We start from the raw sequence: 13,484 nt of genomic DNA, 5'->3' as shown, positions 1-13,484 counted from the left end.
ATTTTTACTTTTATATTTCATACATTAAAAATATGCATGTTCTGTTCTGTATTCCATAATTGTGTCTTCTATATTTTGCTTATAGGTGGGTTTTAAAATTTGAAAAGCAATAACTATTTTTAAATATCATTTATAAATATTAAAAGGATTCTGGGAATGTGTTCATTGTAGAACAAATCTAGACTTCAATTTCAGAAAGATTAGGGATATTTTTAAGGTCATGAGTTTTGATAAATTCTGGAAGAAAAGTGTCAGCATTATCAACAGCCTAATGTCTGCTTTGGATGTTATATAGATTGCAGAACTAAGCCTGCCCAGGTTACTAATGAAGCTGCATGTTTCCTTAGCTTTCTTATGTAAGTTTGCAGAACAAACATTATTTAGATCCTGAGCCAGTAGACCCATCTGCCACTTACAGTCCTTCAACTGGGCTATGAAAATATTTTGTAAACTATAAAGTGCTTTATATATATATATATATATATATATATATATATATATACACACTAGGTCATATCATAGTAGAAGGAATTTGATTTCCAGGGGTCCTAAGATAAAGTGGATAAAACTCTGGAAACAGTACTTGGTTCCTGGGTTGATTGGGAATAAGCAGACCTGGGTTCTTGTCTTGGTCTTCCACATAAGCAATGAAGCATTTTCAGCTTTTGGAGCTCAATGTCTCTATCCATAAATTGAGGCCTTTGACTGGCTATCTTCCATTCCTGACAATGAGGAATTATTAAAGTAAAGATGTATATTTTGTGCATATTCTATACCATGGTTCCATTGATATCTTCACCTGATCTTCATGTACAGTAGGCAGGGATTGACATAAGTATTTCTATGTGCACCACACACAGGGGTAAAGATAGGCTCCCAGCATAAGAGTATACTTGTGTCATGATCAACATATCTATCACAGTGTATCTGCAAGAAGAAAGAGAGCTTTCATGCACACAGGCTATAGACTACAGTGATTAAACACATGGTGTATAAAGTCAAATCATCAAGTCAAAAAACGCTAACTAACTTTGTGGTTTTCTATAAATGTTTTACCCTTGCCAAATCTCAGTGGATAACAGGAAATTTCTCATAGTTTAATTGAGAGGAATAAATGAAATAACAAACATAAAACATGTTCCACAAGTTCTAGTGTAAACTAAATGCTAGCCATTGTTATCTTAGATTATTTGAATGTTAGACAAAAAAATTACTAGGGCTTTTGAGTAGTATAAGATCATTATGAGGAAATGCTCAATATAAAATATCTTTATTTTTACTCACGCAAGTTGATCACTGCAAACTATTTCCTGCAATTATTTATTCAGTAGGAAACATAATTAATGCTTCCTACTGAATAATTAATTTGTGACAAAAAAATCAGTCTTTTATCATCAACTGTTTTTTGTGGCTTTTCTTTGTGGCTAAGTAACGATCTCAATTTCATTGATTCTTTCTCAAAACTGATTTTTGCTCATACAGGTCATATGTTAGACATAATGTAAATATATTTTAGTTATAACTTATTTTTTCTAGATTTTAAGTAAATGATATCACATTGATATTGAAAATCAGGGTGGCATAGTGAAAAGAGGGTTGGATTTAGACTTGGAATTAGAATATATGGCATTGACTCCTAGATCCCCACCAATGCTTTCTAGCTTAATTTCCCTCATTTGCTAAAACAAAGAAACAAACAAACAACAGATAATAGCATCAGTCCATCCTACCTCAGAGAATAAAATTAAGAAATTCTCATGAAAATGTTATATAAATGATAAAATTCTGTTTGAAAACAAGATTTAACAATTTAAATGAATGCAATAGCTTCAAAACAACTTTTACAAAACTTGATAAATAATATACAGACTCAAACTAAACTTATGTTTAGTGTCACTAAGAATATCTAGAAAAGAAGAAAACAGTGAAAAAGATAAGGACCAAAATTTGTTCTTTAAAATAATTTGCAGACAAAGAGTTTTTTAAATTTGCAGTCAATGTAAAAACTATTTTCCATTTTCCATCAGACAGTTTTGTGAAATGATTTAGCACTCACCATTTTTTCCCCTAAGGATGGTCCTAGACTTTATGGATAGTAGACAGGGAGTGTTCATGAACAACCAGACCCTTACCAGAGACAAACCAAAATACCAGAATGAAGAGACAAGCAAAATGTGACCAACATTTTGGAGAAGATTTTTTTTTTTTTTTTCCTGTGGATACTGTGTTGATTCAATGTTCTGGCTAAACTCTTGTGCAAATAGACCTTATTTACATAGATCTGCACAGAGGCTGCTGGGAGAGGGTGAGTTGTTATGAGCTAATTAGTAAGACAAGTGGAGGTTGGGTTCTGTTCTCACTTGTCAGAAAGGACTCTGGTGAATAACCATGGTTCTGCCACACTGGGCTCAAATCAAATTTCACCTTCTCTAAGAGATATTTCCTGTTAATCTCATGCAGTAGTGATGTTGCTTTCTGCTGGGACCCTCTTGTATTGAGCTGGGTCAGACGTCTATCTCTGAATTTTCTAATTCTGAATATATAACAATTAAAAAATTAGATTTTTTAGGGCTTTCTTCAGTTCTATTGAATGATAATTTGTAGGGTGGAATCCTGGCATCTTTATTTTAGTTCATTTCTCATTATTCTTATGCAGCAAAGCTGGTATTTGCAAAGATATCAGATTTTATTCTAATGATGTTTCTTATAATCATGATCTTTGGTACGTTAGGCTGCATTAATAGACAAAAAGGTTTAGGAAAGAGGTGATAGTTTTACTTTCTCTGTATCTGTTGGACAAAAAAATTGTGATTAGTCTATTTTTGGACAACATAGCTACATATTTTAAGATGGGCAATGCCTAATTGTAACAGATCCAAGGAATATGGTCCAGGATAGAAATACTATAAAAGAAATAATGCTTAGGAAAAAACAGTTGAATTAACCAGAGATTTTTATCCTAGAGAAAATAAATTTCAATGGAGACAGAATATTCATTTTTAAATAATGAAAAGTCTGTTAATTGGCAAAAAGGGTGAATTTTTTTGTTATATAGTCTCACTGGCCATGATGGTTGATAGCCTCACGAATGTAGTTTTCAACTCTAGACAAGTAGAACATCCCAACACTCAGATCTCTACAACAATGGACATGATTCCTCTTGAAGCAGTGCCTTTTCCATCAGTGCTCTAGAAGAGCTGGCCTATGAGAAATTGTGGTATGTTTCTGGAAAGAAATAGGAGAAAAACTTCCCTTCTAGAAATGACTTCCTGGAACAAGAGAGGTTCTCTTTTAAGGATCTTTAAAAAAGAGATCAATGTAAAGCAACAGTATGGTATATAGACTTGTCTCCAGTGGACAAAGACTCCAGGAGAAGGTGTGGTGTTCACTGGTGTTTCTGTGGGTTTATGTCTATGTATTTTCTGTGTGTGTGTGGGGGGGTGTGTGCGTGCGTGTGCATGCATGCACGCACACACACACGTATGCGTGCTCATGTGCATGTGTTTCTTGGAAGCTGATTGGGATTCTTTGTACAAAAGTTTTTCCTAAACAACAAGACTTGCACGTTTTTCAATTTTTCTTTATAATTGTGATATTTTATACTCTGATCTAAGGAAAAACACAAACAGAAGTAAAGATAAACTTTCTGGGAGATTAGCTTTTTATCGATGTGTTAAATAAAAAAAAAGAAGCCAGTCTGTCAGTAAGGCATGCATTTGTAGGGGTATCACAGAAACTTTCTCCATTCAATCAAGATGACTCTGAATCTGGCTCTGTCCCCGATGATGCAGAACATCAGTAAAACTGAAAGAAAGTCAATCAGAGCCTGGAGATGATGAAGATGATGATGATGATATCATTCCTTTCTATCCATGTCCATGGAGAATTTAGCAATTTCCTTCGTGAAGAAACTGAACTTTTCCATTACTTTTCCTAAGGGAAGACAGAGTTCACAAGATTCATTAACACGAGATGAAATTTTATGTAATATTAGAGCTGAAAGGAACTACAGAGATTATGAGGCAGAACCTCATTTTACAGATAAGGAAACTGAGTCTCAGAAATGAATTTTCTTGCCAAAGCACATTCTGACAGAAGCAGAATTTCCCTGTTTCAGTGATAATTCCACCCCTTTCCTGCCTCCTCTGATTCCAGACCCACTGATCACCCAGTGTCTTAAAACAACAAAGAAAGAGTATTCTGACAAAGAAAATTGAGGGGCCTATCTCTCAGGTTTTCTGGTCAGCAAGGCCTTTGATGAAGCTGGATCCTGCATTAGTGAGGACTTTCACCATATTTTCCTTCAGTGTCCCTTGAAAACAGCTAGTTTCCTGGTCAAGCGCTAGTTTCCCCGTCTACCTATGTGACAGAATTTTCCCTTTTGTGAAATAAAACCTCCCAAATAGGAATAAATACATAGACATATCGTTTTGGGCTCAGGGTTTGATTTCTAACTTATTAAGGTAATCACAAAGATGAAAACACAAGATCTAAGTGTCCAAAATCCAGTGGCCTAAAAGAGTTAACAATGATCACAGTGGACTTGGTATGAGACAGTTAAATGCAATTTGCATGTCTTGTACCAAAGAAGCGACATCTGCCCAGCTACATTTCTGCAAAAACATTGTGTTGGCCAAAGAAAATACCTATACAAAACATGTCTATGGTATTCTGGTCCAAATACTGACAGCTTGTATTCCTTAGTTTAGATAAAGGAAAATCAATCATTTTTGTAGCCTTTATTTTGTAGCCTTATTCCCCCTTAAAGCTACAGATACTTAGAGCTTCTAGGAATTTGAAGATAAAAAACCTCTAGACACACCGTGTCTAAGAATCAAGCAGCACTGAGACTGTTAAGTATCTTAGAAGTCAGGTAGTATAGTGGTTTTCAATTATTTTTTGGGGGTAGGAAGTTCAGAGTCCTTTATTCAAACATGAAGAACATGGCACTCCACTACTTAATATAGTCAAAGCTAAACTTTATGTCGTAAACTACCCTATATGGTCCCTTTAACCCTAATGGTGATTCCTGACTTGTCACTATAGAACCTCTGTGCTCTGGGACAGCAGTTTAAGAATTCACAGTCTTACTGGATTCCCACAATTGACAGACAGGAATTGGAGGCTCTGTGATGGGATGGGACCAGTATAAGCTGGCAGAACAGGCGATGCTACCCTGTCTGATTGTGCAACAGTCAGTTTTGTATCCCCACTTTCTGTTCTGAGTGGGAATAATTATAAATTATAGTTTATAGAGATTTAAGCTGGATGCTGGAAAGAAGAGGGATTCGTAGTAGAGAGCGCGGGTTTAGATCTCTTTTTCTTCTTATGAGGTACTCACAAGCTCTCAGTACACAAGTGACATTCATTCCCATAGGTGATGTAGTCAGAACCACAAACTGGCAGGTATGTGATGGGGCAGGGGATGGCCACCACTGGATACTTCTTGTAAATGCTGCAGTCCACCTGTGTCATACACAAGCAAATGTCCTGTTTTTCTCCCAGACCCCAAGCTAGGATACCTTGGCCACTCTTAGATGTACTACAAGGGCTGGAAGTCCCAGCTCAGATATTCAGATGTTGCTTGACCACTTCTGTAAGTACTAGTATTATCACTATGACAAATACTAGTACTACCGGTATTCTATTTTTTTCTACTATACTCAGTTAACAATTGCTGGGCATTTCTGTGCTAGACATTAAACTTAAATCTTACATTAATTTTGTTGTTTAATCTTCAAAACAACTAAATAGAGTAAGTTCTACTGTTACCTCTCTTTATAAATGGAGAAATTAAAGCTTAGAAATACAGATAACTTGTTCAAGGTAAATGCTGGTAAGTATTAGAGCTAGTATTTGAATCCAGAGCCTGTGCAATTTATCAGGGTATTTTTGCCCCGCCTCTTACATGTTATGCCTTTTAGGAAAACATCACCAACTTCTCAGCTGGAATGCAGCTCTCCCTCCTTTAACTCTGGAATGTTTAAAAAACAGTTTAAAAATATGGTTGTTTATAGATATGTCATATTTCTTCAATTGCCTTCTGGAGAGCAGATACCATTTCTCCACGTGTGTTTGCTTCCCTCTCGAATCCTCCTAAATGTACTGAGTTTATCCACCATATATGTTGGCTAAATGACAGTCAATAGGTATTGGTATTAAAATGGTATTCAACATACTCACTGTTGTTAAAGGCAGACTAGCAGCTTCTGAAAAAGAGATACAGATGAAAATGTTAAAAATAAAGCAAATTTTACATCTCATTAATTAATATAAGTTTCATTCTATATAATTACATTTTCTCTGGCAATGAATTTCAGCACACTCTCCATCCTTATGCAAAATCATAGTTGTTTGCTGAGGAAGTTGAATGGCCAATGGGTTAGATTAACCCTTGGTTTAGGCAAGAGAATTATCAAAATTTCCTCTATTTATTGATCATGGGATGTTTTCTGAACCTCATAGTGTTTTTGATATTGGCCAAAGTCAGGTAGCAATAAGCAGCATGAAAATCATCACTCTTAAGAGCCTGAAGGATCACCTTTGATATCCTTTCCTTCCTAATTGATATAAAAAAATGCATTGGAATGTCTTTAGGGGTTGGAAACACTTAAATTAATTTTTCTCAACAGAAAAGCCTAATTGTTGACCCTTGGCTTTTTGAGAATTGTGTTTTATTTTAATCCCTCCAAACTGATTTAGGAAGACATCCAAGTTTTTCTGTATCTTGGCACTAAGGAATAGTGTATCTAATAACACTCACAACTTCCAGTGTCCATATGAACATATGAAATGGAAGACTTATGGATAAATTAGATCATTTTTTGATCTATGGATGCAAGTAAGAATCCTTGAAAGTGAAGACATTAGACTCAAGTCTCTCAAAATACAGACGGAATATAAAATTCTATTACAAACCATTACACTTTAAATTCTTACAACCAGATGTTTCTGAGATGCTCACATCCCAGGAGGGATTATTTGTGAAAACAAACTTAATGGCTATATAGCGCATTGTCTGACCTTAACTTACCTGAGCTGCTGTAGAAGTGGATCACTGTACAGAGCAGAAGGAGACCACCAATGATCTTCATGCTGGAAATGGCTGTGGTGCAGAGGCTGCTCTGAGATTGTCACTACAGCTGCATCGACCATGTCCTGGGAAAGGGGTCATGTTTATATATGTGCAAGGCTTGGTTCTCCACCTTTCCTATGAGGTCATCCAGAGGATCTCAAAGCACAGTGTCACACCCTGGGCGGTTGTGTTACAGTCCTTGTTACTTAACTGCTACTTCTTATCTGACCAGTGATTTGGTTAATTGAGGTAAGTATTTTCTTTCTGCCCCAAAGGTGGGACTGTTAAGAATTCTGAACTTTATATACTAGAAGAGATTAAGTATGAGCTTCTTGGCTTAGTTATAAAATAAGTGGAAATTTCTTTTATTTTACAAAACTGGAATTGATTAAACCCAGATTAGACTAATTACACCTATGTTTATATCTTGGCACCTGGGGAGATATTGTTTATTTTTGAGGCAATGAACCAATGAAGCAAACTGAGACCTAATAGAAGGAACAGTGACATTAGCATTTATGAGGTATGGGGAAGAGCATTAGCATACTACTTTTGACATGTTCTACCTGTATAATCTTGGATAAGTCATTACATGCTGTGAGCCTAAAGAAGGCTTGGTTATGTTGTGATAACATATAACCCCAAGATATCTGTAAATTAAAACTTTGTTTCTTACTCAAGCTACACATATATGGTGGTCAGCTGATCGTGCTGCATTGCCTTAACTGTGGATGCCAAGTGGACAGAGTGATCACTATTTGAAATATTGTAGTCAAGGTGAAGTGAAGATGAGTTCTCAGGAGTTCTCATGTTAGCAATGAAAACTTTCAGCCCAGAGCAATGCTACTGTCACTTCTCCTCGTGGTCTTACAGCCATTACATGCTTTGTTATGTATGTAGTGAGTGCAATCAGCCTGATATGGTTCAGCTCTGTCCCCACCCAAATCCCATCTTAAATTGTAGCTCCCCTAATTCCCATATGTTGTTGGGGGGACCCGTGGGAGATAATTGAATCATGGAGGTGTTTTCCCCCATGCTGTTCTCATGATAGTGAATAAGTTTCACGAGATATAATGGTTTTATAAGGAATTTCCCCTTGCATTTGGCTCTCATTCTCTCTTGCCTGCTGCCAGGTAAGATATGCCATTCACTTTCCGCCATGATCGTGAGGCCTCTCCAGCCATGTGGAACCTCTTTTTCTTTATAAATTACCCAGTCTTGGGTATGTCTTTATCAGTAGCTTGAAAACAGACTAATACACAGTCTTACCTTGTCCCCTGAACATCAGATGGAGAACTAGAATAGTTGGGAAACAGCAGAGAGATCATCCCAGAGACTGAGTTTCATCCCAATCGAATAGGGCCTCTTGTTAGCCACAATAGAGTTCACATAATTGGAACCATATACGTAAAAGTCTGCTCTAAAGCATATAATGTTATTGTGATGTTATTATTATTGACAAACCAAGAGTTAATGCTCTGAGTTGCTGACATTAGATTGTAAACTGTATTGTCCATGCACAATTGTCCAAATGGCTGCAGTTTACTTATTGATCTTAAGGACATATATAAGAAGATCTGGGGAAGGCAGTAGACTGTCCCACTAGATTATGCTTGGCAGGTTTATTTAAGTACATTCTAAAACATAGCATCTACAAAGTATATTAAGTGAATAGTAAATGATATTGCATAATCCCCTAAAACCTTGATTCCTATATTAGTTTGGAAGGCAATACAATCTAGTGGTTAAGAGCATGGGCATTGAGTAGATCTCATTTAGAATCTTTCTTCTGAAAATATTGACTATGTGTTTTTTAGCATTTAGATTAACATCTGATACTTAGTGATCTTTACAACAGAAATAGTATTTACTTCATAGGTTGTTTTGAGTGTTAAATTAGATTTTCCAGACACACACACATATTATATAGTTGAGTCTTGAACAACTTGGGAGCCAGGGGTGCTGACCCCCCAACAGTTGAAAAGTTAACATACAACTTTTGATTTCTCAATAACTTAACTACTAATAGCCTATTGTTTACCTTATTAATAATATAAACAGTTGATTAACACGTTTTGTATGTTACATGTATAATATACTGTATTCTGACAATAAAGTAAGCTAGAAAAAAGAAAATGTTATTAAGAAAATTGTAAGAAAGATAAAACATATTTACATTAGTTAAGTGGAAATGGATTATCATAAATATTTTCATCTTCATTGTCTTCATCTTGAGTAGACTAAGGAGAAGAAGAAAGAGGAAAGGTTGATCTTGCTGTCTCAGGAATGGCAGAGGTAGAAGAAAATCTATATATAAGTGAAACTGTACAGTTCAAACCCATTTTATTCAAGGGTCAACTGTGCATATAATCTCTTATGGATGCATGTCTGTGAGGTGTGGTCTGTGCGGCATGTTTGTGTGGTTTGTGCGGCATGTTTGTGTGGTTTGTGTGTATTTATGTATCAGAGTGCCAAGCTCATAATTATATCTTGATATATGGTAGCTAATAATATGGAATGTGCTCTTCATAACAGCTCATTAAGGAAGGAATTTTTATTACCCTAGTTTTGCCAGTGAGTAAGTTAAGACTCAGAGGATTTAAGTAATCTTCCATGGATCATGATACAATTAATAGAGGAAACTGCTGAGTTCAGTCAAGGAAAAGAAGCAAAGTGAAGGTTCCAATAAGGAGAGGTAATTGTAGGTTTCATTGTTTGCCATGAATATTTGAAAAGAATTAATCCTAAGAAAAAGGCATTATGTTTCAAGATGAGGTGTCTTTACTGCAGTTTGAAAATGCCCTTTGTCAAAGAGGAGTAGGAATGGGGTCAAAGAGTGGTCAAAATGGTGGCAAAAGATAGGATCACAGAATTTTTAAAAAATGTTTGATAGAGAGGAGAGGAATGAAAGAAGCTTAGGCTACAGAAAGATCTAGAATAGACTGAGCATGTCTTAAAATTTAGATGTATAGTCGAGAGTGGCTAATTAGAGGCACATAGAAAGATATGAAACAAGGTTAAGAGCACAGATGAAAAACCATTTTCTCTGATATATGAGAGAGAGTAGAGTGGATAAATGTAGAGAGAGGAATATTTTGAAGGTTAAGGAAGGAGAGATGTGGGAAGCCCACTGTGAAGTAGGCTCTGGTTGTTCAGTGTTGGTTTGCTTTTTGCACTGGGAGAACCGGGTTGGTCTGGAAGCTTGAGAAAGATGATAGAAGACTTAGTAGAATGTCAGATAGTCAGCAATGGATCTAAAGTTTAATGGCAGCTGGAAAAGTTAGAACTAGATTTTAGAAGGCCCAATCAGTACTATTCTGCATATTTCTCCCAAAGTTTGTGTGACCTGGAGTGAGAAATGGGGAATAGTGATTTTATAGATAGGGAGTATATACATCAGAGGCTTGAGGGTACCATAAAGACTGCATCAGGAGGTGGCAAAACTTGGAAGAGAGTTAAATGTTTCAGAACGTTCTGATGGATTATACCAGGTGCAAGCAGTTAAGTGTTTAGAGATCAAGGTTTAGGCAAAATGTGACAGGTACAGGAAATAAGAACAATTATTAAGACAGTGGGCGCTAGGAATCAAGTTGTCAGATACAATTTCTCAGGGGTGGGGCTGAAATAATGATTCTCAGAGTGTATCCAGTGGGTGGAGATAAAGGTCTCTCAATTGAAAAGCATGAGGAAAGGTGAGGTCAAGGGACCAGGAGAGGGGTTGCTTTGGGTTTTGGAAGCCATTTACCTAGACAGGAAAATTTCCAGCTGGATACTGAGGGACAAATTATGGAGATGGCTTTTGGAATGAGAGTCAAAACCTGTGAAGATAAAAGCAGTCCATTTCAGGATGAGGATAGTTTTTTTCATTTATCCTCATAGTCCTGCAAGGAGAAAAACTTGAGGCCTTGTAAGAGAGAATCACTATAGTCTTGGTTCCATCATGAGGAAGACAGAATAAAATTAGCTCTTTTCCCATTTAGGAAAAAAAGTGCAGCTTGCTGCCAAAATTCATTTAATATTACATAAACACACTCTTGGAGGCTGAAGTAAATCTGATTTTCAGTGTGAAAATAAAATATAAAAACTGTTCTTGGAGTTATTTCTAAACAGAACTTGTCTCTAACCCTGAGGTAACAGAAATGTATGTGATGATCAGTATTTAATGATTTTATTTTTGTTTAGTAAATTTCAAAGCACAGAATATCACAAAACAGAACATTATATTCTGCATAAAAATATTTCATTTCTCTCCAGATCTTCTTGCTATCCTTGTCATTGTGTAAGTAGCAAACTTTTCAGTGACCAGTTGGATGCCACCTCCCTAATGTTGGTGGTATGCTCTTGGGGAAATTTCTTCCAGACAGGCAAAGAGGAGTGACATCATCAGAGCACGGACAACCTCAAAGACATGGTCTGTGATGTTTTTCCAGCATTCTTTCAATGAATGTCAGTCTGAAGTTTACATGACTAATTGTGTGCTCAGGATTGTCCTTCTTGAACAGGATGTAGGAGTTCAGCACTGTAATGTTTGGAAGGTAGTGAAAGAATTGCTTATACCAAACCTCTGAGCTCAGTTGGATAATAAGTGAGCATCTGATCAGCCAAGCCCACTGCTCCCATATTCTTGTTGTTATCCACAATGACATATGGCTTCTTAGTTTTCTTTCTATTTCTGTGTCTGCTTCAGTCACAGTATCATGGTTGATACGGTTTGGCTCTGTGTCCCTACTCTAATTTCATTTCAAATTGTAATTCCCCTGTGTTGGAGGAGGGGCCTGGTGGGAGGTGATTAAATCATGGGGGCAGATTTCCCCTTGCTGTTCTCATGATAGCGAGTGAGGTCCCATGAGATCTGATGGTTCCCAAGTATGTGGCACTTCCCCCTTCTCTCTTACTCTCTCTCCGGCTACTATTAGAAGAAGGTGCTTGCTTCCCCTTTGTCTTCAGCCATGATTGTAAGTTTTCTGAGGCCTCTCAGTCATGTTTCCTGTTAAGCGTGCAGAACTGTGAGTCAATTAAACCTCTTTTCTTCACAAATTACCCAGTATTATGTAGTTCTTTATAGCAGTGTGAGAATGGACTAAGACAATTGCAGAATGTTGACGGCACTGTCACCTAATTCTTTTTGGGGTAAATGCTGCAGCCACAAGTGCTACCGGCAAGTATTCTCAGGGCAAGTGGGAAAAGGGTTTGCAGAAAAGCATAAAAACGAATATAAAAATTTGAGAGTATTGGGAATTTCTCCCTTATAGATGTGGGGTGTCACAAGGAAGAGCAGGATAACTCCTTAGAGGGTTAGAGAAGGGTGAGGGAATTAAATTGGAACAAGGCCTGTATGAAGAGTTCTTGGGGTAGTTAGCTGGAGAGAAATAGGGAAGCCAGCACTGTAGCTGGGTAGGAATCCAGTCATAGAATAGTGACTCTAAGGATGGACCGTTATAATAAGAAAATTAACCATATATTCAGCACTTACCATGTGCTAGAGCTGCACTACGCCTGCTGTGTGCATTATCTCATTTCATACTTAAAACGTCTTATGAAATAGGAATGGCTATTCTCCCTGCTATTTAGCTGCAATAATGGGCACTTAAGAGATGTGACTAGCTTAAGGTAAAGGACCAATGCTTTTTAATCACTCTGGAGTGTTACTTTTAAATCTAAACCTAAAAGGTAGATTTATAGACTCTACCTTTTAGGTTTAGATTTAAATTTAGATTCACTGGACACTGAAATAATAAGAGTATAACTGCAGAATAACAGCAGTCAGGAAGAACAGCTAAAGAATTGAATGAGCAGCAGAGGGAGCTGAACACTGGGGTAGAGTGCGTGACGTTTTCACCTGTGAGGATCATCTGGAAAGAGGGTGCATTCCAGTGGGGAGAGAGGAAGACTGAAAGCCAGGTGCCAAGGATTCCTGTCCTGTTCCTCATCCCCATCTATCTATCTAGGTAGCAAATGCGGTGACAACCCCTTCTCCAATGTGAGCTGTCTACTTCCCCTACATTTAGTGAGATTAGCCAAGATTGGTAGTTCACATTTTTTAGTTAAAAAGCCATCCCTAGTACACTAATATATAAAATAAACAAGGCTGAGGAGTGAAGCTAGGTGGGAAGGAGAGGCTGGGACTTTATTAATTGATTCTGGTTTTCCCTCCCCATTGCTCCACCAGCATCTCTTACTTACCCTACCAGGATGCCTTTCTTCTTGACATCCAGCAAAAAAACACCCAACATTCTCAAGGAATCTTTTGACAGTTTAAATATCACTGGCCTAGATTTGTCTCTTCTTCTTTCCCTATGTGAGCCCTTCACATCCCAACTCTTTTCTTTTTTCTTTTTCAAGATAGTCCCAACTGTGATCATGCCCTTGTGACCACTGCAGGCACAATGACCGAGGCATCTGGATATTT

At 37.1% G+C, this 13,484-nt stretch overlaps 1 protein-coding gene across 1 annotated transcript; it reads right to left on the bottom strand.

The window, feature by feature from the left end:
* Positions 1-3,643: 3,643 nt before the first annotated feature.
* On the bottom strand, positions 3,644-7,155 carry SPINK7 (serine peptidase inhibitor Kazal type 7). Its single transcript, XM_012450542.2, has 4 exons — positions 7,034-7,155; positions 6,184-6,209; positions 5,342-5,466; positions 3,644-3,933 (listed from the first exon to the last, which is right to left on the bottom strand). Exons 1-4 carry the CDS (start codon positions 7,092-7,094, stop codon positions 3,888-3,890), a joined length of 258 nt encoding a protein of 85 aa, XP_012305965.2. The 5' UTR covers positions 7,095-7,155; the 3' UTR covers positions 3,644-3,887.
* Positions 7,156-13,484: the final 6,329 nt, after the last annotated feature.

The sequence above is a fragment of the Aotus nancymaae genome, unplaced genomic scaffold (genome assembly GCF_030222135.1).
Source record: "Aotus nancymaae isolate 86718 unplaced genomic scaffold, 86718_ANA_hifiasm-v0.15.2.pri h1tg000064l_1, whole genome shotgun sequence".
Taxonomy (NCBI): Eukaryota; Metazoa; Chordata; class Mammalia; order Primates; family Aotidae; genus Aotus; species Aotus nancymaae.
This window is presented reverse-complemented; position numbering and strand designations above follow the sequence as displayed.